Source organism: Tasmannia lanceolata, unplaced genomic scaffold (assembly GCF_043159265.1).
Source record: "Tasmannia lanceolata isolate RefF3 unplaced genomic scaffold, GAP_Taslan_0.1 ptg000026l, whole genome shotgun sequence".
NCBI lineage: Eukaryota > Viridiplantae > Streptophyta > Magnoliopsida > Canellales > Winteraceae > Tasmannia > Tasmannia lanceolata.
The window spans coordinates 7,094,570-7,121,817 of record NW_027518703.1 but is presented as its reverse complement, the minus strand read 5'-3'; the positions used below and the strand labels follow the sequence as shown (position 1 = coordinate 7,121,817).

General features: G+C 37.5%; 1 protein-coding gene and 1 pseudogene across 2 annotated transcripts; both read left to right on the top strand.

Annotated features, from left to right (window-relative positions):
* The first annotated feature begins 3,328 nt into the window (after nt 1–3,328).
* LOC143858641 (ABC transporter G family member 31-like) lies at nt 3,329–25,815 on the top strand. Of its 2 annotated transcripts, XM_077369335.1 has the most exons (24): nt 3,329–3,830; nt 6,402–6,522; nt 6,614–6,702; nt 6,799–6,883; nt 7,459–7,618; nt 7,723–7,799; nt 7,946–7,999; nt 11,597–11,687; nt 12,645–12,946; nt 13,042–13,323; nt 15,954–16,270; nt 16,381–16,541; nt 16,615–16,718; nt 17,869–18,028; nt 18,129–18,248; nt 18,340–18,434; nt 18,839–19,171; nt 19,277–19,567; nt 20,290–20,373; nt 20,472–20,605; nt 20,686–20,913; nt 21,257–21,428; nt 21,511–21,765; nt 25,384–25,815. In XM_077369335.1, exons 1-24 carry the CDS (start codon nt 3,550–3,552, stop codon nt 25,654–25,656), a joined length of 4,269 nt encoding a protein of 1,422 aa, XP_077225450.1. In that variant the 5' UTR covers nt 3,329–3,549; the 3' UTR covers nt 25,657–25,815. The 2 variants fall into 2 exon arrangements, with proteins under 2 accessions (XP_077225450.1, XP_077225451.1); XM_077369336.1 differs by lacking the exons at nt 3,329–3,830; nt 6,402–6,522; nt 6,614–6,702; nt 6,799–6,883 and having other exon boundaries at nt 7,600–7,618; nt 7,745–7,799.
* Nucleotides 15,547–15,667, top strand: LOC143858856 (5S ribosomal RNA; annotated as a pseudogene).
* Nucleotides 25,816–27,248: the final 1,433 nt, after the last annotated feature.

The window sequence follows — 27,248 nt, the reverse complement described above, 5'->3', positions numbered from 1 at the left end:
TATGTGGGTTTAGGGCTTCGTATTCTCAAAACCAAAAAAAGAGGACGCGACTTGCTTTTTTCCGGTTTCCCTAGTGAGAATCCGTGACAAATCCGACTATTTTTTACGGATTGTAAAGGGCGGAAAGTGAGTTGCCACGTGGGATTCGGCGGATTCCACTTCAGATTGGCGCTTTCCGAGGAAAAAAGAGCCCGTTTTCCGTTTCCTTTCCTCAAAATAAGCGCAACTGAACAGACCCTTAGTTAAATGCTCGTCAGAGAATACGAAGTTAATTAATTTCCGCTTAGTCACTATTGGCTCATTAAAATCCAACTGCTTTTTATGTCGTTTTTATCAGTCTAGCTAGAGCTTTAAAACTATGCTTTTGAGATAAGTCTGTCTTGTTGTCAATCACCATTGTGATTTAAGGGTTTTGCTAACGGGTGCCCTTAGTTAAGGTGCATTGGAAATGATATTTCACAATCATTCTACACATTGCCTGATAAAAATACTCCTATTATGTGAATTTATTATCAAAAGATGTGTAAAATATCATTTCCAAATTCCAATGCACTTTAATGAGTGGCCTAAGGGCAGTCATTAGCGAAACCCGCAATTTAAATGTATAATCTACCATCATCATTTTACACTTGGACCCACAATCAATGGTCCATATCATCTAATCGAAAGCCAAATATCGACTAATTAACCTAATACCAATTTTTCTACTTCACTTATTTTAGGGATTTGCTAGGGACCATCGCAGAAGGCATTTCACGGGCCAGCTGTTGTATGAGAGTGCAGCCACCTGGGATGAATTAAATGTATATGACAAAATCTGTTGAAAAGTGAGCCAATGTGGCTGCTCTCTCTTGCAACAGCCGGCCCACGAAATGTCTTCTGTGATGGTGATCCCTAGCAAATCCCCTTATTGGAGTAGATAAGGTGGTTCATTCAAATAAAATCAGCCATTAAGAGAGAAGAAATAAGAGTGATGTAAGCCGCCCCTTAATTTCCTTTCTGCATGCACCTTTCTCATCACACAACAGTAAAATGAAGTGGAGAGCGACAGTTATTTTTACTTTGCATAGCGAGAGAGACCTCATTCTCAGCCCCAAAATCTTTAATACCAATGGGCCGTATTTGGCACCGACAGTCTAAAATCCAAGATCGTACTGTCGTAGAGTGAGAGGAGGATATTGAAATCTCAAATCGTCTCTCTTGCCTTTCTAATGCCGGGTCCGGACACTGCTCATGGAGATAGATAAACGGGGAAAGCTTGGGACATCATGCGCATAAGCCCATATAGGATTATTTAAAACCTTATTCTATCTATACTATGTTAATCCCATCTAGGAATATCAACAAAAAAGTTATTTAAAACCTTATCTTCAATATTTTAATGGAAAAACTTGGTGGGTTATTAAAACCGTATAAATATAAAGTTTCCACTAACAATTAAATACATTGCAAATGTAAATTTCTTTAAAGTTACTAATATCTTATACATAATTTCTCTTTTGATCCTTACTTTATAGATATGAATTTCTCTATAGCTAGTTTTTATATGATGGACGAACATGCAATGCACATGTGCCCAAAAAAGTATAGCAGCCCCACTTGAGGGGATGATAAAAACCTTTCATTTTCCGGTTCTTGGGATGGATAGGTCATGCATGCCCTAAAATGGGGGCCATAGGATGATCCCAACCCTTTGATTTGGACGCACTCTAATGAAACTCTACATATTGAAGCATTTATAATCAAGGTTTAAAATTACGGTTTCGGTACCTATTTCGGACCCCACCAAAATCTGAAATTTCGTATTAAGCTTTGAAATTTCGAAATTTAGGAAATTCTGAAATTTTGTAACAAATTTTTTTAATAAAAAAATGCCACTAAAACGAAATTTCGGCCAAAATTTGGTAATTGGTGAAATTTGGAATTTCGGTGAATTTCGGTTTCGGCCCCCACCGAAATCCTAAATTTCGGGGAAATTTAAAACCATGTTTATAATCATCCTATAACCCTCATTTTTTTGGGCACGACTTTTCTGACATCAACATTGGCGCTGGCAAATTGTGTGGGGGAGTGTCATGGCACCATTTTGTCTTGCATTATTCACATGGCCTATGGCCCCTGACATGTAGCATGTATGAGGCCTGTGGTCCGAAATTATTACACATGAAATGCACTAAATATTTACCCTCTGTTGCACATGAAATGCACTAAAAATCTGTTGGGTCCCACGTGTGCAATGTGTCAATGATGACAAGTCCAACCCATTGCCATTGATCCCGTTGGGATCTGACGCCCTGTTCGTTTTAGATTGCTGTATCTGATTTAATACCCTAAATTGATTATCGGAGTCCAAATTAAGGCCCTCTCATTTAAGATTATGACAACAACCGGTGAGTGCCAAACTAATTTTTGGACTCAAAATTATGTTTAAAAGCCGATCCTATTTTGAGTAGAGTTTTTTGTTTCCCGATTTTTAGCCACTAAAAAAAAAAAAATCATGATCGCCTAACATGTCCTTAATTTTGAGTCTAATAATTAGTTTCAGTTGACACTCACAATCGGTTGTCATAATCTCAAGCGAACAAGGCCACGGGACTTCAACAATCGGTCTCAGACTACTACAGTCGGTTGTCACAATCTAAAACTAAAAGGGAGTGTCTGAGTCTCTTTTAACGGATTCTATTAGGTTTGTCACGCCTTAATCCTTAATTGTTCAATGATCTTCATCTTCGGCCCTGTTCGTTTGAGATTGTGACAATAAATTGTAAGACCCCAAGACGATTATTTAGGTCAAAATTAATGTAATTTTGACCCCAATAATTGAATTAGTTGGGGGCTCACAAATCACAATCGATGGTCATAATCTCAAAGGAACAAGGTCTTAGGCTCCCTACACAGAACCACAACTACGTGAGTCATTTTATATTGTAAAATATCAACTATCTCGTATTAAAGTATGGTTTCAGTATCGTGGATGGTTGGTAAGAATCGCAATTAATGCGTTCTTCAAAAGATGGCAGAATACGAGAGGCCGTCAGGGATAACCCCGACACGCATGTGTCTTCCTAGCGTTCTCTCTAACGTGACTGGTACGAGAGAGATAAAATCGATACTATCGAAACAAGGAGTGCCAATATCAATTTTCACTGCTGACACTGTAAAGTTTGAACTTCAGCTCACCGTCTCTCTCCAGTCTTGAAATGCCCGCCGTTTTTGAGTTTTTTTTCTCAATGTTTCCAATTTCCGCAAACAAACGCTAGAAACCTTAATTTATCTTAAACCCCCAATTTTCCCAACTAATACGCTCCAGTGCAGAGAGAGAGAGAGAGATTTTGTGTAGCCATTAAATGCGCTGCTCAACAACCTTTCATTCACAGTTTTCCAAGTTGTTAGTTGGATGAGAGTAAAACCAAGTAACCAACCCAACCACGCCAGTAAAATGTCATGCTCTTTATATCATCATCATCACATCTACCTCCTCCTTCCTTATCCTGGGGTTATTAGGGTTAGGGTTTTGTTTTGTTCCATTTTTCTCTCATTGTCTGTGAGATGTGGAATTCGGCGGAGAGCGTACTTTCCAGATCGCATTCTTTCAGAGAAATCGACAAAGAAGATGACGAGGAGGCGCTCCGATGGGCCGCTCTCGAACGCCTTCCGACTTACGATCGAGTCCGGAAAGGGATTTTCCGAAATATTGTTGGAGATTTTTCGGAGATCGAGATCGGAAGCCTTGAATTTCAGGAACGAAAACTCGTCTTAGATCGGCTTGGAAATGCTGCTGAAGATGATGCCGAACGTTTCTTTGATCGGATGCGAAAGAGATTCGACGCGTATTTCTACTCTCACTCACTCTCTCTCTCTCTCTCTCTCTAAATTTTGCATTTTATTTTTTTTCTTCTTAGTTTTATGTATTTTTTTTGTGATTTTCTCTAGGTTGTTAGTTTCAGAATTAAGGAAAAATAATGTACACTTTTCTGTTATTTAAGTAGATTCGACGCTTATTTCTACTCTCTCTCTCTCTCTCTCTCTCTCTCTCTCAGAATTTTGCATTTTTTTTCTGTTAATCAAGGAAAATAATGTACATTTTTTTGTTATGAAGTAGATTCTAGTTCTACTCATATTTCTACTCTCTCTCTCTCTCTCTCAGAATTTTGCATTTTTTTCTGTTAATCAAGGAAAACAATTTACATTTTTCTGTTATTTAAGTAGATTCTACTCATATTTCTACTCTCTCATCCTCTCTCTCTCTCTCTCTCTCTCTCTCTCTCTCAGAATTTTGCATTTTTTTCTTTTAATAAAGGAGAATAATTTACAATTTTCTGTTATTTAAGTAAATTCGACGCAAATTCAACAGTTTTTATTTTTTGTTATTTTCTCTAGGCTGTTTGTTTAAGAATTAAGGAAAATATTGTACATTTTAAGCGTTATTAAGAATTTTATGATTTTTTTGCATTCAAATTCAATATTTTTAATTTTTGCGATTTTCTCTAGGTCTTTAGTTTTAGAATTAAGGAAAATAATGTATATTTTTGTGTTATTGTTTTTTCATTCGAATTTTATGAATTTTTTTGCATTCAAATTCAATAGTTTTTATTTCTTGCCTGTAATTTTTTTTTTTCCGGTGTCTGTGACTTAGTTTTCGGTCTCTACATTATTTCGTTCATACATATTTTGTTAACTGTCTGTGACTTAGGTTTTAGTTTCTGTAAATTAATGTACACTCCGAGTTTCACTTTTTTTTCTTCTGTTTTGTAATTTTATATTTCCTGTGACTTATATGTATTCTGGATTTATATGTTTTTTCCATTTGTCCATGCGTGCGCTTGGCTAATTTTTCTTTGTATTTTTCCCTCTCTGTGTATTCTGGAGTTTGGCAGACTCCAACCACTTCATTCACTAAAATTTTAACTACATCTAATAAAATATTTTTCTCTTTTTTTTTCTGATATATATATATATATATATATATACACACACACACACACAGAGAGGAAAAGGATTGTACACTCGAGTGTACCATGGTACGCTCGAGTGCCCCAAAGCATTCATTTGCAAGGCCTTATCATAGATAGGGTGTGTACCAAAAATCAGCTCCATTGAATCATCCTAACCCCTCCAAAAGTGGAGGGCAAAAATGGGCAGATTTGTGGTCTGTCCATTTTGCCCCCCACAAATGGATGGGTTAGGATGATCCTATGAAGCTGATTTTTGGTACACACCCCATCTATGTAAGGGCCTTTCAAATGAATGCTTTGGATCATCCTAACAAAGTGGGCACACATGTGATTGGGCACTCGAGCGTACCATAAGCTTGGTACGCTCGAGCGTACAATCCTTTTCCTCATATATATATATAAATTTGAAATTTTGTAAGTAATGCAGTTTATAGTAATTTGTTTGTGCAAGAATTTTTTTTTTTTTTTAAAAATTTTCGGAGAAGTGTTTTCTTTTCTTCTTCTGCAATTTTAACTACAAATTCCCTGTTCTGCTACCTATTTTGGACGATGGCACCTAGCGATCAATTCTTTTATTGGCTCGACATGTTTTCTACTCTCTCTCTCTGTCTGCATTTCCCATTTTGTTTCTTTTTAATTTTGTAATTTTATAATTTTTTATTTGGTTTTAGTTGTTCTAGATGATTTGTTTCTGAATTAAGTAAACTATGTACATTAATGTGCTAGTGATTTTTTCTTATGTTTTTAAAGGAATTTTTGCATCACATTTAATCATTTTCTTTCTTATCTGTATATTTTTTAGTACCCACGGCTTTACTTTTCAATTTCATCATATTCAATAGTTTTCTTTCTTGTCTGTATTGTTTTTTCAGTGTCTGTAACTTACGTTTTAAATTTCTGCAGTTCATTTGATTAATCTATATTTTTTCCAGTATGTGACTTAGTTTTTAGTTTCTATATTTTATTTTGTTCATCTGTATTTTTTTTCAATGTCTCTGACTTATCTGTATTTTGATTTTTATGTTTTCTCAATTACTCCATACAAAAAATGCCTGTAAATTTTTTTTTAGCTTTTCCTTTTCAACTAAGGTGGTTTTTTGGTGGAATCTGACCAGTTAATTCATCTAAATTTTAATTACATCTTGCATGAATGTTCTTCTTCTTTTCTCGTTAAGTATTTGATTTATTTCTTGAAAGCGAGTGTTTTTTTTTATTATTTTAAATTGGTGTTTATGTTTTCTGTCTAGTTCGTTTACCTGTGCATTTCCGGATATTGCTCTGTTCGATGGGCCTCTTGTGTCCTTTATCTCAAGTTTTTGGTTGGTTCTGCATCCATGATTTCTTAGCCTATTAGTTTGCTGTTTTTCTTCAGATATAATTTTTATGTGAGATGGAACTTTTTCTTGGCCCTTATTGTGGAATTTGTTTCCGTTTGTGGCATTACAGAGTAGAATTGGAATTCCCCAAGATTGAGGTCCGCTTTCAGCAGCTGATGGTAGATGCATATGTCCATGTTGGAAGCAGGGCATTGCCCACAATTCCCAACTTCATTTTCAACATGACTGAGGTAGGATTGTGTAATTTATAAATTAGTTTGGGAGATACGAATATCCATTTTGGTGGCAATTTTCTGATCTGGAATTAGTTACTTGTCCAAGGCCTTTCTAAGGCAGCTCAGGATCTACCCGGGCAGGAGACATAAATTGTCGATATTGGATAACATTAGTGGGATCATTAGGCCATCCAGGTAATGTTTGAACTTTGACAAATGTCCCAGTTGTGGAAACATGAGTCAGTATTTCTTTCCCGCTGATACATGGTGTTTTTTTTTTCTTTTTCCCAGAATGACTCTGCTGTTGGGTCCTCCAAGTTCAGGAAAGACTACTTTGCTTTTGGCTCTTGCTGGACGTCTTGGACCAGGTCTCCAGGTACCTGGGTTTCTGTTTGGTTTGCTAGGGAAACAAATCCTATCACAGCTTTACTTGATAAGTGTATCCTGAAGGAAAGCAGCTGTTATGTTAACATTTGTATGGGACATCGGCGCAGTTAGCATGTCTGACACCACATGCCATTGCAAAATTGCAACATATGTCACAAATATCTCCGATATTTTCAAAATATCGCGCTTTTATCGCGACATTTTGACAAACGACAAAATCTCGAAATAATCCCGAGATTTTAAAAATATAGGGATATTTTCATTTTTATCATAAAATATCGCGATATTATCCCGATATTTTTTACGATATTTTTATTTTCCATTTTTTCTTAAATTTTATATATTTGTATATTTTTTAAATAATTTTATTTTTATCATTTTCCCGATATAAACCCAAAAAAAATAAAATAGATTTAATATATCCCAAGATTTTCCCTTGCTGAGAAATTCCCGAGAATGATATTTTTGAGGTAGTATCTAACTTACATTGCTAATATCAGGATATGTTGATTTTGAATTCTTTTATCTGCGTCTAGCTCACGACTACGTTTGGAATTTTTTTAGATGTCAGGGAGTGTCACGTATAATGGACACAGTCTGAAAGAATTTGTTCCTCAGAGGACATCGGCTTATGTTAGTCAGGAGGACTGGCATGTTGCTGAGATGACAGTGAGGGAAACTCTTGAGTTTTCAGGACGCTGTCAAGGCGTTGGAATTAAATACGGTAGGCATTCGGAGTTTACGTCATGTATTCCTATTTTGTGACCCTGAAGCTTAAGTATGGTCTCCCGTTATATATATGCTTTTTGTTTGAATGAACAATTATAGATATGCTTTTGGAACTTTCAAGGAGAGAGAAGAGTGCTGGGATAAAGCCCGATGAGGATCTTGATTTATTCATGAAGGTACACAGTGCAACTCAATTTGATTCTTTTTTTTTCCCTTTTTCAAAATTTTGTCTTTTTTTTTGATGAGTGAAAAATTCCATACGTCTTTAATGCTTCACAGTTGGGAGTCCTCATTATGGACTTATTTTCACCTTTCTTTCCAGGCCTTAGCTTTGGGGGGAGAAAAGACGAGCCTTGTTGTGGAGTACATATTGAAGGTATTTTGTGGGATGGTGTGAATGTAGTTATTGATTGTTAATGCCATATGCAGCAATGTTATTGATTGTTGTTTCCATCCTATCAATGAATCAACCATTGATCTAATGCCATATGTTCTGTTGTTTTCTAAGAATGGGTTTTGCGACCTTTCGTTTTTTAGCTTTTATATTCTTCACTAGACTTGCACCAGTTCTATCATAACTTAGTTCTGAGGCTGTTGGAATACTTGGGTCATATTTATACATGTCTGCTTATTTTTCGTGAACTCGTTTAAGTGGCAATGAGGTTTTAAACACTTCAGTACAATTTGTCCTTTTGGTCCAGGATTGTTCTTTTTTTCTTTATCGAGTTTTGAGAAGTTAGTTTAAATTCTAAAGAGACAGAAACTTCATTCCTTTTTGTGAAACTAGTATAAATTTAAGAATTATTCAATTATAACTTCTATGGTGGCCTTCTTGTTTGCACATGGTTATCTTTTGATTTTTTTTACTGTGTAATGAATCTAAATGCTTGGATCTTTCCACAAAGAGTTTTCATTATGCTTGTATCATTTTATCTAACGACGTTGTTTCCAATGTTATGGGAATTGAAGCGAATCGAGTTTTAAACTTTAGAAATAACTAAAAGTATAACAAAATATGACAAATCAATTATATTTTAGCATTGTATAAGCTTGTGTTTCTTCAATTTATGTAATATATTACATTTCTTTGTAGTTAACTTTATGGAGCACCTGAACTGCTTCGGTTATGAGAAGTAATTCAGTTTTTACTATGTTCCTTGAACTACATTTAGTCACCTTTTTTTTTTTTTTGGAAATGGCAATATGTTGAAAGAATGGAACCGAGATGGTCCACAAAAATACAAAGAAAGAGAAAAGGTACTTCAAAAGGACTAAAAATACATTTCACGGAGGGAGATAATCAAACCATTCCAAACCCTCTTTATGGACACCCGATCTAGCAAGGGAATCAGCTTCACCATTGGCTGATCTTCTAACAAATTTAAACACTATGGATGAACCTGAAACAAGATCAGCGATCTCCTCAGAGAAGCTAAGAAGTCTCCACGGTGGTGCAATCTTCCCAGATAACCAATTGATTACGTTAGAAGAATCACCTTCCACAATCACTTTATCAAACATATCCCTACTCAGATCTTTTATTCCTTGAAAAGCCGCTTTTACTTCCGCTTCAGATGAATCGCTTCTACCAATTGGGCCAGCAAAAGCCCAAGACACCACCCCTGCAGAATCCCTAGCAAGGCCACCAATACCAGCCGGCCCCGGATTACCCAAACTAGATCCGTCAAAGTTTATTTTCAGATACCCTTCAGGAGGTGCCTCCCATCTTTGAACTATCTTCTCTCTCCTCACCCCTTCCCAACACACAATTCTCCAGCCTTCCCATAGATCAAAAGCCGAAACAAATTGAAACTGAGGAAGACTCTTCGCCCAAAAAATAACCAAAGCAATAATTTTCATAAAGAACCAGTAAGATGACTTAGCCACTTCATTGAAAACTCTTGAATTTCTTTCTTTCCAGATAACCCACCCAAAGCTATCAAACACAGCTTCCAAAGCAATTTCCCTTTCTTCTTCCAAGGCACAAAATCCCAACTCAACACAAGTTATGGTATAGAGTTTGGGAAGATCCAACAGATACCAAACCTATCCAGAATGAGGCCCCAAATCTCCCTTGCAACCTTGTAATGAATAAACAGATGATCAATAGATTCACCATCTTCCATACAAAACGAACAATAATCTACACCCCTTCTTCTAAGAAATTCAATGGTCTGAATCCTCCCACAACAAACTGCCCAACCAAAAAAGGAAACTGATGGAAGCCCAAGGAATTTCCAAACTTCAGCTGCAAGAGGGGAATCTGAAGCATGCACCAACAAAGAGTAAAAGGATTTCACAGAGAAGAATCCGGATGGATCCTAGATCCAAATTCTTTTGTCCACCCCACTTCTTTTTAGATAGCAATTCTCAATCAAAAGAAGTAACCGAGAAATGAAATTTCTTTGTTGAAAAAATTCCTTCTGAAGCTAGGCTTCCAAACTACCTTGGTGTCCACCCTCTCAAAGCAATCACACACCAACACATCTTTAGTCAAAGCCAACTAGAACAAATCAGGAAAAAGAGCCTTCAAGGGTTCATCAGAGCACCAAGCATCCACCCAAAATTTTATACGATCCCCTTTGTAAACTTTAAACTGAATACCCACGTCAAATCTTTGCTTGAACCTCAAAATGTTTTGCCAAACAGTCCCACCTTTCTCGCTATAAGAATCATCCGAGCACCAGTTCCCATTTAAGAAGCCATATTTGCTACTAATCACCTTACCCACAAAGAAGATTGTTCCATACCAAAACGCCAAAGCCACTTCCCCAACAATGCACGATTGAACTCTCTAAACTTCCTTATCCCCAGACCACCATTCTTTATCGGAACACAAATTTTTTCCCACTTTACTAAGTGTATACCACCCTTACTATCAACACCTCCCCAAAGAAATCTTCTTTGAATCTGTTCTATCCTCAGCACTACACTAACCGGGCAATTGAACAATAATAAATAATACATTGGTATGTTAGCTAACACTGCCTTGACCAAGATGAGTCTCCCACGCTTAGAAACAAGATTCCTCTTCCAAGTTTCCAATCTTCTTTCTATCCTTTCCACTATAGGAGTCCATAGCTCTTTTCCAGGTTTTCCCACCCCCAATGGGAGCCCTAAATACAAGGAAGGCAGGGAATCCAGCCTACACCCCATCACCTTAGCAAACTCACCAGCTTCTGAAGGAGGAAGATTAATAGCAAACAAACTAGATTTCCTAAAATTTGATCTTTGACCAGTGACCAATTCATAGCATCTTAGAGTAGCCTTCAGTTTAAAATCATATAAATTTTAGTCACCCTTCTATCCATAAGATAAATTGAACAGTGGAACAATTCACAATCTAGCCTTTTAATTATTGTCTTTCACCTTTCCTGGATGATATGATTCATATAAGTTTTCTTATTAAATGACGTACAAGTTGAATTTATAATTGTTTTCCATGAGATTTGAATTGGAAAATGGAAACCAATCATTCCATAAGATTTGAATTGCAAATTGGAAACCAATCAATTTTAAAAACACTGTACTTTTCTTTTATGAACATTACCCATTACATAATACTCAGTAGTGTTTACATATTCTCAGAAAATTGCTTGAGGGACATCATAAATGGCATATGGAAAGATCACCTTCTAGTATAAGACTGTATATCTTATGATTCGATGATTTTGGATGAATTGATAAAAAATATGAATGTTGTGGGGTTTACTTCTTGAACCTCGAATACCTGTATCCAGTGCTAATGACTAAATCCCTGCAATATAATTGATAAAAAGATCTTTCAAGCAATGATAATGAAATTTCCATTCTCATGCATGCCAATTATGTTGGAATGATAATCTTTTCTGTCATAATGGTTCCACCAGTTCTTGTCTGCAACTTAAATGGCATATATGACCTCTAGATGGTATAGTACAATTTTCCATCAAGTCTAGAAAATTTCTAAAGTACTAAATTTTACCTAGCAAAGATTTTAGGGTTGGATATTTGTGCTGACACATTGGTGGGAGATGAGATGCTTAAGGGGATCTCTGGAGGACAAAAGAAGCGTCTTACTACAGGTGTGGATTCATTTTATCTTTATTTTCTTTTGTTGGTATCTTAGTTGTGAATTCTGTTCTGGACAGAATGGGTAAAATGATTTGGTCCGGTCTGGAAAATGGAACAAAAACAACATATATTCTGTTTCGGCCTCTTCTGATCCGTACCGGTCTTTTCCGGTCCATTTCTGCTGAAAATGCCCCGTTTTGCTGGAATACAGTATTAAATTATTATTTTTTTGAAAAAATTATAGTAATGTCAAATTTACTGTTTTACCTTCATTTTATAGCCGTTTGAAGGGTTATTTTCCGTCTTTTTGCCTCCCCAAACAAGAAAACCCTATAAAAACCCATCTAAGTGCTTCTTTTTTTTTCACTTCTTCTATAACCCAACCTTTCCCTCTCATTTTCTTCTAAGTTCTACTCTTCTCAATTCTTCTACTCAATTTCTTCTGCTCATCTCTACTCATCTCAATTGGTATTTTCAATATCCAAAGGTTTTTAAAGGGTATTTTCAACATCCATATGGAGGAATGGAAATGGAGAAGCCCTTTCTCTACAACGGTATATAATACATACATACATATTTGAAAGAGGTATTTAGTTGCAAAATATTCTATACTATTTTTTATTTTTTCCTCGTGTCTTCGAAGGGTACCTTCAACATCCATATTTAATTTTTTAAAGTAATAAATTGTATTTTTTTGTTAACTTTGATTCATATAATGGTTTCTTATATTTTATAGCAAGTTTCCATTTTTTGATATTTTAAAATTTTAATTATTAAAAAAATTTTCTCTGGTTGTTGTGTCTTTTCCAAAACGAAATGCTGAAACGGCCGAATTACCAAAATGTTCTGTTCCATTGAGCAAAATGAATGACGAACAGAACGGAATTGACAACTAGGTTGAGATACTTAGGGCTATAAAAATATTTCTTGAATTCTTAAAAGATTCAACCGATGTGTGGGTTTGGCAGGTGAACTACTAGTTGGTCCAGCTAGAGTTCTTTTCATGGATGAGATATCAACTGGGCTTGACAGTTCGACAACATATCAAATCATCAAGTATCTTAGGCATTCAACCCATGCTCTTGATGGGACCACAGTCATATCTCTATTGCAACCAACTCCTGAAGCTTATGAGCTATTTGATGATGTTATTCTCCTATGTGAAGGGCAGATTGTGTACCAGGGACCTCGTGATGCTGCTCCAGACTTCTTTGCGTTTATGGGTTTTAGGTGTCCTGAACGAAAAAATGTGGCAGACTTCTTGCAAGAAGTAAGTAATCAGGGAGTTGTGGCTTTGAATATTTTAGTGTATTGAGTATTCATATAGTTAATTGCATTTTCTTCTTTTTTCATATCTTTCTCTAGGTTATATCAAAGAAAGATCAAAAGCAGTATTGGTCTTTTCCAGACCGTCCTTACCAATACATACCAGTAATGAAGTTTGCCGAAGCTTTCCGTTCGTTTCATGTTGGAAGAAGTTTGTTTGAGAAACTGGCTGTTCCATATAATCGCCTATATAACCATCCTGCTGCACTGTCAACTTCTAGTTATGGTGTAGGGAGAGCTGAGCTTCTTAAGGCCAGCTTTTCCTGGCAGGTGCTATTGATGAAACGTAATTCATTCATCTATATCTTCAAGTTCATACAGGTACTTCTGAGAGCTACTGCGGCGGAATTTGTTGAACTTTTACAATAACATTTTAGTGTTATTTTGATGATTCAATGGGTGACATCCTCTTTAGTAGATCGATTGCTATGATACTAGTTCTAAAAATTTAGTAATATAAATGCTTTGTGAAATGTGAGTTGACGTGAATTGGAAACTGTTAACTACCAGTTTACTCCAAAAGCTTAAGCTGTTGGAGAAAGTCGTTATTTATCTTTTGTACTTTAACACTCCCCCGCACGTGTGGCCCACTTGGCAAACACGTGGAATATGTGGTCCCACTTTGGGCTGACTATCGCATGCGGATTTTTGCCATCCGGGAGGTTTTGAACTCGAGACCTTTTGCTCTAATACCATGTTAACTACCAATTTACTCCAAAAGCTTAAGCTGTTGGAGAAAGGCGTTATTTATCTTTTATACTTTAACAGAAACCAACTGGCCTGAAACTGATTATAAGTTTTGATGAACAAGTTCATTATGCCTATTTGCTTTATTATTTACAAGATTGATTTATGCAAGAACACAAATGCAATGGATCCCATCAGAACTCCGAAGTCAAGAGTGCTTGGGCGAGAGTAGTACTAGGATGGGTGACATCCTGGGAACTCCTCGTGTTGCACCCCTCTAATTTTACCATAAAAAAAAGAAGAATATTGATTTATGCAAGGGATTGATCCCTAGCTCAACGGTCAAGGTTCTGTTCCTCAACTTGGTGGTTGGAGGTTCAATCCCTACTTACCTAACAAAAAAAAAGGATTGATTTATGCACGTGCGCGCACACACACACACGCACACACACGCGCGTGCGCACACATATATGTAAATTGAATTGGTATTTGTGAATTCACAATCTTGAAGAGAAATTCTTGGGACTACCAATGATTGTGAGTTCTTATTGAATACTGAAAATTTTAGTGTTGGATGCTATTTTGCAGCTACTGCTTGTCACTTTGATCACAATGACAGTATTTTTCCGGACAGTAATGTATCATAACTTAGTTGATGATGGACATAGTTGTCAAACTCTTATGAGTCATACGAGTCAACTCTCGAGTCGAGTCAAGTCAAGTCGCTAGGCTTTCAAGTTGAGTCGCATGGGTGACTCGCCTCTATTGAAGACTCTTACGAGTCGTCCGGTGACTCTTACGAGTCGAGTCGAAAAAACTAAGACTCTTACGAGTCAAGTCGAGTTGCTGGGCCTGAGCTTTCTTGTTTTGATGGTTGAAAACTTGGAAGTTGGAACTTAGAACTTAATTATTATTTTTTAAATAGTAGGCAATTGCATTAAATGCGAAAAAAAGACCGAGGAGGTCTATACAAATAAAGAGACATAAAATGAAAAAGAAAGACAAGAACAAGCCCCACTGCAAGGGTCAAGGAGGAACGAAGTCAAATAGCACAACTCTCTCCCTAGAGACACCATCTCTAGCTAAACTGTCCGCCACTCCATTAGCTTACAACCTATGATGGAAATAAATCGATGCATCCCCCACCCTATCTTGGATCTCATCGAAGAAAGAGGCAAATCTCCAAGGGAAGGAATGAGAGCCACTAAGCCACCTTATCACATTTAGCAAGTCTCCTTCACTTTATTCAAATCTTCATTCTCAAGATACCTTATTCCTTGGTACATAGCATGCGTTTTAGCTTCATTAGCGTCTGCGCCAATGGGAACCGCAAAAGGCCATTTCATAGCTCCAAATTCATCCCTCAAGACTCCCTCATTTCAGGAAGGACCATGGTTCCCCATGCTAGACCTGTCAAAGTTTAGCTTCAAAAAATCATATGCGAGAGGCTCCCAATCTTGGACAATCTTGGGCTCTTGGCCTGAACCAACCACAAATCTCCTTCCAACCATATCATAAATCATGGGTGGATACAAATCTAAAGCAAGGAAGGGTTTCCCCCATGATTAAGTTCCAATCATAACTTAATTATTTTTTTGCATGCAAGTTACAAGCGTATAGTTATTTATATGCTTGGCTTAGTGCTTTATCTATGTGCTATTTGGTTATATTTTTTAGTTTTTACATGCTTCATCTTTTGATATATTATGATATTTTTTTCAACTAAATTTCTGTTCTTATCAAAAACTCTTACGAGTCACGAGTCATGAGTCATGAGTCATAAAATTAAGAAATCGAGTTACGAGTCGAGTCACGGGTTGAACAAGTTCATTATGCCTATTTGCCTTATTATTTACAAGATTGATTTATGCAAGAACACAAATGCACTGGATCCCATCAGAACTCCGAAGTCAAGAGTGCTTGGGCGAGAGTAGTACTAGGATGGGTGACATCCTGGGAACTCCTTGTGTTGCACCCCTCTAATTTTACCATTCAAAAAAAGAAGAAGATTGATTTATGCAAGGGATTGATCCCTAGCTCAACGGTCAAGGTTCTGTTCCTCAACTTGGTGGTTGGAGGTTCAATCCCTGCTTACCTAACCAAAAAAAAGATTGATTTATGCGCGCGCGCGCGCACACACACACACATATAAATTGATTTGGTGTTTGTGAATTCACAATCTTGAAGAGAAATTCTTGGGACTACCAATGATTGTGAGTTCTTACTGAATACTGAAAATTTTAGTGTTGGATGCTATTTTGCAGCTACTGCTTGTCGCTTTGATCACAATGACAGTATTTTTCCGGACAGTAATGCATCATAACTCAGTTGATGATGGACTCGTCTATCTTGGTGCTCTGTACTTTGCAATTATAATGGTTCTATTTAATGGATTCACAGAAGTTTCCATGTTAATAGCCAAGCTTCCAGTGCTATACAAGCATAGGGAGTTGCACTTCTATCCGTCCTGGATTTACACACTTCCGTCCTGGATTTTAAGCATTCCAACTTCACTTGTAGAGTGTGGTATATGGGTGGTGGTTACATACTACGTAATCGGATTTGATCCACAAATAACTAGGTAATAAAGTGTCTTACACCCTGTAGAAATCTTTTGAAGTCTGGTTTAACCTTGGGATATATATTTTTTTGTTATTTGTTATTTCTTATTTGTAATATATTGGTCTGCAGATTCCTTCGGCAGTTCCTGTTGTTTTTCTTTTTGCACCAGATGTCTTTAGCGCTTTTCCGACTGATGGCATCTTTGGGTCGAAATCTTATAGTTGCCAACACCTTTGGATCTTTTGCGATGTTGGTCGTTATGGTTCTTGGAGGATTTATCCTTTCCAGAGGTCAAATCTAAGCCTTTCTCAGTGTACTTTGACTTTGCTTGTTGCTCATCTTCTATCATTTTAATTGTAACAGATAGCATCCCAAGCTGGTGGATTTGGGGTTACTGGTTTTCTCCTCTGATGTATGCTCAGAATGCAGCTTCTGTAAATGAGTTTCTTGGGCATTCTTGGGATAAGGTAATATAGTTTTATCAATTATTAATCTTTGCCCTACCAATATTAGGATAAATTTATGCCTGTACATGTATTGTATACAATTTGTTTCATCTGATTTCTTAGTATAAATAAATGGCAGACTAAACTTGCAAAAAGAAAAAATTGAAGGTTTCATATAAAAAGAATGTATGGTTGAAGGAAAAAATATATAAAGAATATGTATGAAGTGTCTCAGCCATTCCTACTCGGTCAAAATTAAGAACCCAGGTCATCCACATTGTTTTCTGTTTGTTCTATGCTATTTGAGAATTCTGTAAAATATTTCAGGTTGCAGTAGTAGTGATGCATGATCAATTATGATGCCAATTGATTCTGTAAAGTTGTTTAATTGCTCTTCTTTTCTTCCTTTGGCGTTTGTTGGATTTAAATCTAAACAGTGATTTCTTATGGATAACCCTAATCTGTAGATGACAAGCATAAATGAGAGATGCAATCTTGTGTGTTCTCTCTCGCTTATTATTCCCATTGAGAGAAGTTAGTTTAATGTGCAAAAAAGAAGAAGATTATCGGCCTCGGTCTCATACCGAATTGACACCCCCTCAAGGTTTTAATGTCCGAAAATATACGATATCTCAACTCAACTCAACTAAGCCTTTGTCCCAAACTAGTTGGGGTCGGCTCAGAAAATATTTGATATATATATATATATATATATATATATATATATATCGGTTGGTGATAAATTGATAGTATTTCAAAATATCATGATATATCGGGCAATATATCACAATATTTTAAGGCTGAATATGTTGCGATATTTTAACGGATTGATACTTCAAAACTATGCATATCGTGCCTGATATTTTAAAGGAACGATACTTTAAAACTATGCATCCTGTGCGTAAGATGCAGTGACCTTTGGCATCTTCTTGAGGCATGTGTACATGCTACTGTAGGAAGGGTATAGCCCAACTTATCCTCACGTTTTTAACTACTTCAATGAGTTCGATGTGTAGATTTTACTGCGTGAGTATCACCTCTATTGGTCAAGCTGTTAAGCTTCCATTAAATCTACTAAATTACTGACCTTATAATTTTGTTAGTCATCAGGAAAGTGGTGGTTTGGCAATTTTTATTGTGTCAATTACTCATATTTTGTTCCTTGTTGCAGAAAGCTGGGAACCACTCTAATGTATCATTAGGTGTGGCAGTGATGAGAGCACGCAATCTATTTCCTGAGAGTTACTGGTATTGGATTGGTGTTGGTGCTTTGCTTGGTTATGCTATCTTATTCAACCTTCTCTTCACCATCTCTTTGACTTACCTCAATCGTAAGTTATGTCCCTGTCTTCAGAGAAGCAATATAAATTAGAAAATCTTTCTTAAGAATGGGTAGCCAAAAGTTTGATCATGCTTTTCAATTTCATACAGCTCTGGGAAAACGACAGGCAGTTGTGTCTAAACAAGATCTCCAAGAGAGGGATCAGAGAAGGAACGGAGAAGGCCTTTCTATTGAGCTAAGACCACAAATGCATTCAGGCACACTGGCAGGTTAGTTAAGAGTACACTCTATCAGGTCTTAAATTTGGTTTTCTTGGAGTCTAGTTCGACTTTGTTTTCCTGCTCCCAACTTTTGGTGCAGGTACAAATGGTAAAGGAAAAAGAGGAATGGTTCTTCCCTTTCAACCTCTTTCCATGTGCTTCAGCAATATCAATTATTATGTCGATGTGCCTCTTGTATGCCTACTGATGCCATCCTTGTATGCTTGCTTATTTTCAAAAGTTTTAGGGGCTGTTTGGATACATGGATTTTGGGATCCAGGTTTTAGTTTGAAAACTGTGTAAATGAGGGGCAGAAATGAGGGACGTTCTTCTTCTCTTGTCTGCCATTTTGGATTTTGAGAAAGAAATCCAGGTTTTAGAAATCTCTCCCCCATCCTGTGATTTCTAAAACCTGAAAAAACATGTCAATCTCCTACTCTATTGCTCAACGGAAATTCGGGCGAGAAATCAGAAAACAACTGATGGTCTCTTTCTCTCTTCTTCCATCCAGAATTTTGAGGAAATCCAAGATTCTAAAATCCTCGTATCCAAACGGCCCCTTAAGTATTCATTCTTTCTTATTCGATATTGCCTAGCAGGAACTGAAGCAGCAAGGCATTTTAGAAGATCGATTGCAGTTGTTAGTTAATGTTACTGGAGCTTTTAGACCTGGAGTTCTTACGGCATTGGTTGGAGTCAGTGGTGCTGGTAAAACTACCCTCATGGATGTTTTAGCCGGTAGGAAAACTGGCGGGCTTATAGAAGGGAGCATAACTATTTCCGGTTATCCAAAGAACCAAGACACGTTTGCAAGAATCTCTGGTTATTGTGAGCAAACCGATGTCCACTCTCCATGCATGACTGTGCGTGAATCACTTTTGTATTCCGCATGGCTTCGGTTACCATCTCACGTTGACTTGGATACACAAAAGGTAATTGTAAATCATTATTAGATAGCTTCATGTTTCTCGTCGAGCTTGTGTATTTCAGAGGGCTTTCTTGTGGATTTTATTTTTATTTTATGGATGGTTTTGCAGGTTTTTGTGGAAGAGGTGATGGAACTTGTGGAACTCACTCCATTAGGTGGTGCCCTTGTTGGTCTACCTGGGATAGATGGGTTGTCCACAGAGCAACGCAAAAGGCTGACAATTGCTGTGGAACTTGTCGCCAATCCATCTATTGTGTTTATGGATGAACCCACCTCTGGATTGGATGCCAGGTCTGCAGCCATTGTTATGAGAACTGTGAGAAATATTGTGGATACTGGCCGGACAATTGTGTGCACAATCCATCAGCCGAGCATAGACATTTTTGAATCTTTTGACGAGGTATTTATCTCTTCTTAAACAATAGAAACAGTTATTAACTCAACTCAACTCAACAAAGCCTTTGTCCCAAACTAGTCGGGGTCGGTTAAATGAATCCTTTAGAAAAATTTCATGAAGAAGGTGAAAGAAATCTACCAGGCTCTAATCCTGGCTCTAGTTGGGTTCTTCTACGTGGATCACTTTCTTCCATTCTATCCTATCCAAGGTCATGTTCTCTGCTATGTTCCTAGCTATCAAGTCTTTCCTTATTGTTTCTGCCCAAGTTGTTTTCGGTCTGCCCCTACCTTGAGTCGCCTCTTCTCACTAGAGCATCCAAAGGCCTATGTTGGATATGTCCAAACCATCATAAGCGGTGCTCTCTCATCTTCTCCTCAATTGGTGCCACCCCGACCTTTTTACGAATGTCTTCATTTTTAATTTTATCTAACCTTGTGTGGCCGCACATCCATCGCATTCGCATCTCCGCTACACTCATCTTATGCACATGCTGCTTTTTGGTGGCCCAACATTCTGAGCCGTACAGCATGGCTGGCCTCACAGCTGCCTTATAAAACTTTCCCTTCAACTTGGTAGGGATTTTGTGGTCGCACAGAACTCATGAGGCAAGCTTCCACTTCAATATGCACTAAATTTTTACAGCATCTTTTTAAGACAGAAATTTATTAGATATGAACTAATTGCAAATTTTTAGTCTCCTCTAAAATCTGCATTGCCAATCTCAGCTTCTATTTATGAAGCGTGGTGGGGAGCTTATTTATGCGGGGCCACTGGGCCGCAATTCTCAAAAGCTTGTTAATTTTTTTGAGGTGAGACTGCCCTTGCTTATCATATTTGTTCACATATAAATGGGAAAAGTGGATACGGTGCATTTGTATTACTGAAATACAATCTCTTGACTTTCTAGGCCGTTGACGGAGTATCTAAAATTAGGGCCGGTTATAACCCAGCTGCATGGATGTTAGAGGTCACTTCTTCAGCAGAGGAAAGTCGCCTTGGTGTTGACTTCGCTGAAGTCTACCGGAGATCTTATCTATTTCAGTATGTGATGTTTTAGGAATATGGGTGGTGTTCTCAGAACCATGTTTTTTTTCCTCTAACCATTGCCATTATTGTTTCAGGCAAATTAAGGAGTTGGCCGAGAGTCTAAGCAAACCGAGTAACGACTCTAAAGACTTATGCTTTCCGACCAAATACCCCCAACCATTTAGTGTCCAATTTATCGCTTGTCTTTGGAAGCAAAATCTATCCTACTGGAGGAACCCACAATACACGGCAGTCCGGTTCTTCTATACTGTCATCATTTCCTTAATGTTTGGATCTATCTGTTGGAAATTTGGTTCTAAAAGGTTTACTCTTGGACCATTTAATCAATATTTTTGCCACTATCATGTTTCTTACTCTTGACATTGCACTCTTATTTTATTTAAAATGTTGTGTACATATTGCCTGACCATGAGAATGTGTGAAACATTTTAGAGCTGTTATCTAGCAATGGTGTTGAATCTGCTGACCACGAACAGGAAATTATTTGTTACTCATGAAATTATCTTAATATATGAAACTGTACATGAACCCTATTTAAATCTGTTTCTCCATTTCCAGAGAAAATTTATATCATTCTTTCGGAATATCAAGTAATGTATTAGCACAATATATTAATAGCTTGACTGGTTGCATTCAATTTAACAGGGAGACCGAGCAGGATATCTTTAATGCGATGGGATCCATGTATGCTGCTATTCTTTTCATCGGAATAACCAATGCAACAGCTGTTCAACCTGTGGTTTCCATTGAAAGGCTTGTTTCATACAGAGAGAGAGCTGCAGGGATGTACTCAGCTCTGCCATTTGCGTTTGCCCTGGTCTGGTTTATTGATATTCGTACTTTAATTTGCATAAGCCTTCTGCTTTCATTGGGTAACCATGCAATCTTCTTGTTGGCAGGTTGCAATTGAGTTCCCTTATGTGTTTGTACAGACACTTATTTATGGCCCTGTGTTCTACTCCATGGCATCATTTGAATGGAGACTGGTGAAATTTATCTGGTACATATTCTTCATGTATTCAACCTTACTATACTTCACTTTTTTCGGCATGATGGTGTCTGCAGTCACACCCAGTCATAACATTGCACCAATCATTGCTGCACCATTTTATACACTGTGGAACCTCTTCAGTGGATTCATGATTACGCACAAGGTAATGAACTGGAACTATTGCTTCTTTCTTGTCTAAGAACCTCATTTGCTGATGGTTGTTCCTGTTTGGAGTTCGTCACTGGACTTTTGCTTATGGTAGTTTTAGTGTCCCTTCCAATGTTCAATCATAGACTTACTTGTACAGAAAACCTTCTTTTAAAACCCTTGAGTTTGACCGTGTTGGGTCAAATTAGAAACATTCTAACTTTTCTTAAAAATTGAGTTTGGGCATGGTACTCAAGACTCTTGGCTGAACTGAGTTGTCTTTGTTTTTTGTTGTTGAAGATTTTTCATTAATAATAGAAGGTAAAAAGCCCGACTGAGAGAGTTGGAGCTACATACGAAAGAAAATACAAGACTGTAGGTACAAAATACATAGTGTAAGTAGAGGTCAAGGAGGAATGAAATCGAATAACTCCAAGCTATCCCGGTTTACCCCGTCCCTGGTTAAGTGATCCGCCTCGCTATTTGTTGACCTCCAAATGTGTTGGACCCTAACTAGGGTCCCTGCAAGCCGATCCTGTAACTCATCAAAGTACTCCGCGAACCTCCACGGTGGGGGATGTGATCCATCCATCCATCCATTTGGTGACGTTGAGTCTCCCTCAACTATGAGGTCATCCGTATCAGGCCTATCCACAATCCTGATGCTTGAAAAGTGCCCAGACTTCTAAATCTTTTAATCCGATGGGTCCAAAAAAGGCCCATCTGGTTTCTCCTGCTTAGTCTCTCAGAAGACCGCCAATCCTTGCTAGGTCAGGATTACCAATACTAGAACCGACAAAATTAAGCTTTAGCCACCTAGATTCACGAGTAATCCATCTTGGGGTAAATAACTCCGACCTCTCCGTGTTCTCATAAATCTCTTTCTAGCATCATCTTATGTCTTATGTAGAGTACAATCTAAACCATGGCATGCAACTCACCCAATATACTATGAGGGAGACTATCTTCATGTAAACATTGAACGGGCTCTTGGATACATTCTTAAATTGCTGAGCATTTCTTTCCTTCCATATCATTCATTTCTTTCCTTTCAGATTGCCTCATAAGGTCACTAATACCTTAACCTTCCAGAGTGTCCTCCCTTTCTTGGGCTCAGAACTAGAGAAAGAATCCCTTCTTTTGTTTTTCTCGAGCCAAATTTCCCGTATCCTCCCTTTCTTGGGCCTCTGTACAACATACCAAGACTCGAGGTTACTAAACTAAGTTGTCTTGGTTGTTTTTAATGGATCAAGAAGTTTCCAGGCAATGATCCATGTAAAAAAGGATGTTTCGATGAACACATTTCTGGTTGGATGTTATTGCTTTTGGGGAACATTAACTGTTTTTTATAGTTAAGGGAAGTGATATTTACGCCCCTTTTGATTACTAGGGACACCCAGCGCCAATGTGTCAATGACTAAAGGGGGTGCTCATGTACTTCATGTCAGAAGAATCCAGTGGATTTGATTACTATGTACACTGACGCTGGGTGTCCCTGGTGATCAAAAGGGGCGTAAATATCACTTCCCATAGTTAAATAGAAAAGCACAATTTGGAGGAGTGTCATTATCAATTATGGGAATTCAGATACCAATTCTGTGTATTTAATATGGTAGTGTGGATATCATTTCAAAATATTTATTCCATTTGTTCCAGTGGAAAAATTTTATTGGATTTTTTTTGAAAAGTTTGATTAGAAATATATTCCATGGAAGATTTTTATTGGATATATTTTATAGAAAATAAAATTTTTGGCATTTTGTAAACTCATTTCTATGGAAATTGTTTTCCAAAATAATTTTTTTCTCTATTTTCAAGGAAAATTGCAAACCCACTAGATCTTGGGGTTTTTTCCTTTCTTTTTTTATTCCATATGTTATCATTTTCTACAGATTTTTCCATGATTTTTTTTGTAGATCGAAACATCCCCACAATCTCCACCCTAACCCATGAATAGTGTAGAAAACTGAGAAATACCTTCTCAAATAAGGATCAAGCAAGATGTGCAGCAAAAAATCGTCACGAAATGAAGCAAAGAACACAATCACACAATCACACAAGATTTATGTGGTTCGATAGTGTGACTACGTCCATGCGGGAAGATTTTCCACTATTTCGGTCTAGGTCACAGACTCTCTTCTTAGACAAGAAACACAAAGAAAAACCTAATCCCATAACTCTAACATGTGGCTTATATATCAATGCCACTATATGAAGAAATTTAGCAAGATACCCTTTAGTGGAAATTCAAAAATTAAATTTTCCTTCCGAGGCGTTACCTCCTGGGCACCTCCAACGAGCTGACCGCGTATGCATCGCACACACTGGTCCGTCAAGGCCCTGTACAATGCCAGAATGATAGTGCCCCCCCACCCAAACAATGTGGGCCCCCATTGTATTTTAAGTAGACAGAGTAGACAACTTATCTACATGATCGTGTAGGAACACCTCTCTCTCTCTCTCTCTCTCTATATATATATATATATATATATATATATATATATATATATATATATATAGAGGAATAAGATTGTGCGGTCGACCGTAGGTGTGATCGAGGGCCCAAACGCATGGGTCCCACATTTTTGTGCTGATCAAAACCATTCATTTGCAAGGCCCCATCATAGATAGGGTGTGTACAAAAAATCAGGTCCATTGGATCATCCTAACCCCTCCAAAAGTGGAGGGCAAAAATGGGCATATTTGTGGCAAACGGTGTCTTTCCATTTTTCCCTTTACTTTTGGTTGGGTTAGGATGATCCTATGAAGCTGATTTTTTGTACATACCCCATCTATGTAAGGGCCTTTCAAATGAATGCTTTGAATCATCCTAACAAAGTGGACCCACATGAGTTGGGGGCCCTCGACCGGACACTCCTTTTCCTCATATATATATATATATATATATATATATATATATATATATATATAGAGAGAGAGAGAGAGAGAGAGAGAGAGAGAGAGAACTGTTGGTGCGCTTAAGCTCACCATTTTTTTGGTGCGCTTAAGTTGTTATAACGCCCTCCCATTCGTTTAAATGTTTGGGTCCCGCTGGGTCCTGCTTAAGCGCACCAATGGGAGGCGTTATAACAACTTAAGCGCACCAAAAAAATGGTGCGCTTAAGCTCACCAACAGTTTTCTCATATATATATATATATTAGTGGTATGTTATAGATTCCATCTTATACTTAAATCTATGAAATATTTTTACATTTATTGACAATGCAACTTTTCTATACCGTAACCCTCGAGACTCGAGAGTATCCTCCCCGTTGTGTAATGGCTACTGATTTGACTAATATTTGTCACTTCTCAAAAAAAAAAAAAAAACTATGGTTTTCCAGTGTGGCTGAATCAAAACACTACATGCCATGCCAGCAGACACACCACTGCCCAAGTTATATCATATTAGTTCATCAAGCACACGTTTCTACTCAACACAAACAACTACACTACTCTTTTCATATTAGCCTGGAAATCTATGACTGCGTAGTAGTTTTGGTTTACACCCAAAGTTCCTTTTTAACTGATTGATGACAATTTGCAAATTTTTATTGGACAAAGAAAAAAGCAGAATAGAGATTGTAAATTCTGGTTCAACTACTCATACCTCCATTTTCTTCTTCTCTGTAGTGGATTCCCGTGTGGTGGAGATGGTACTACTGGGCAAATCCTGTCGCCTGGAGTCTATATGGGCTCCTGGCATCCCAATTCGGCGACGTTGACAAACCTATGAAGCTAGCTGATGGGGTTCATTCTGAGAGTGTGAGACACTTTCTCGAGCGCCACTTTGGGTTCAGGCATGACTTATTGGGTGTTGTTGGATTTATGGTGGCTAGTTTCTGTGTGATGTTTGCTGTTATTTTTGCCTTTGCAATCAAATACTTAAACTTCCAGAAGAGATAAGGGGGAGTTGTCTTTCAGTGGCAGGTATTGGGTTCTGATAGTTTCTAATATATAATTATAAATTTCATGTAAAAGTTGTATAGTAAAATGTATCTCTGTAGAATTCAGTTGTTTCTTTTTTTTGAAAAGGAGAATTCAGTTGTTTCTTCTGTGCCCGGATATCATGTTTCCTCTGAGAAGCGAAATGTATGAGAAAAAACTCCTTGGTACTCAAAAGTTTTTGATTGAAAATTAAAAACAATAGCGTGCTTCCTATGAAATTGTGGATTATCCAAGATTTAATATGTGAGGTAAGTTGCAGTAAAATAAGGAAAGAGACTGCATCAGAAATGGGAAATAGTCTCCCCCAAAATTATTTGTATTCAAATGTTTTTGGAGTTAAATTGTGATTTCTTTAGGAAAAGGTTTTTGAGCTCGAGCTCAGCCTGAGCTAGAGCTCAGAAACCACCACTCCCATAGTTATTTGACTTATCCAACCCATTCATTTCATAGGTTATGATTAGGGTTACGGTTATGGTTAGGATTATAGATTATGGTTAGGGTTATGATTTGTGGAGGTTTAGAATGGATGGCTAGAAAATGGGCTTCTAGAGATTGGATGGTTAGGATTATGGTATGGAGATGGTTTGTTAGGAACACCTTATCTATGTGAGGTCCTATAGAATGAATGGGTTGGATGACCGAAACAACATGGAGATGGTGTATTTATAGAGCTTGTCTGAGCTCTAGCTCAGAAACGCTCTCTCTTTTATTTTTAATTTATGGCAATACTGGTTAGGGAGGTGTTAAAAAGTAGAAATTTCTTAAAAATAAGAAAATTAAGTGTGGCTAGAGTTTTACTTTCCTTCAGACTAAAAAATTCAAAGTTTACCAGCAATGGGAGTGAACTGTGTTCCGAACTATTTGCTATGTGCCTGTAAGAAATAACATACTGAAAATCTAGAGCTATTACAATCATGTTTTAGTCCTATTTTTCCATCAAGCTATCAAGAGATCAGCCTAATTTCATTGGAAGTTGTTTCACTTCTGCACTCATACATGTCAGGCCTGCGCTTCTGAATATTATCCTCTCTACTTACATAATACAATGTAATGGCTTCATATAAAGGGCAAGGATTTGAAGTACAACAATGAATGTCAAATTATTTATTTGTTCCATTGAACCGACTTGGTCGTGTTTCCACTATTAACAAGTAACTTAGTTTTTTACCCATTTCCCTCATTCTTAATGTGAACAGCAACAAAAAATATTGGGAAAATTACATTTACACTCCCTCTAGTTTCTACCCCTGTGGTTCTAAAAGTGACAATTACACCCCTGAGGTTTCAAAACATGACAAGTACACCCCATCCGCCAACGGTCTATCGGTTTAACCTGACGGAAAGACTAAAACTAACCATGCTTAATATTTTGAGAACAGAAATACCCTCATTTGCAGAGGGATTAGGGTTACGCCATTTTCCGCCGCCGCGGTCGCACTTCTGGCCACCACCACCGTCGCCACCTTCGGCCACCACTGCCATCGCCATCTGGCCGCCACAACCGTCACCTCCACCACAGACAATGAAACCCGACCCCATGGCTACATCAA

What these genes read in the sequence shown, in the direction of transcription:
- LOC143858641 (XM_077369335.1), top strand. Translation starts at nt 3,550, where the DNA reads ATGTGGAATTCGGCGGAGAGCGTACTTTCCAGATCGCATTCTTTCAGA. An exon ending in ATCTTGATTTATTCATGAAG is followed by an intron (nt 7,800 to 7,945) that starts GTACACAGTGCA and finishes CTTTCTTTCCAG; the next exon opens with GCCTTAGCTTTGGGGGGAGA. An exon ending in TTGACTTGGATACACAAAAG is followed by an intron (nt 19,172 to 19,276) that starts GTAATTGTAAAT and finishes ATGGTTTTGCAG; the next exon opens with GTTTTTGTGGAAGAGGTGAT.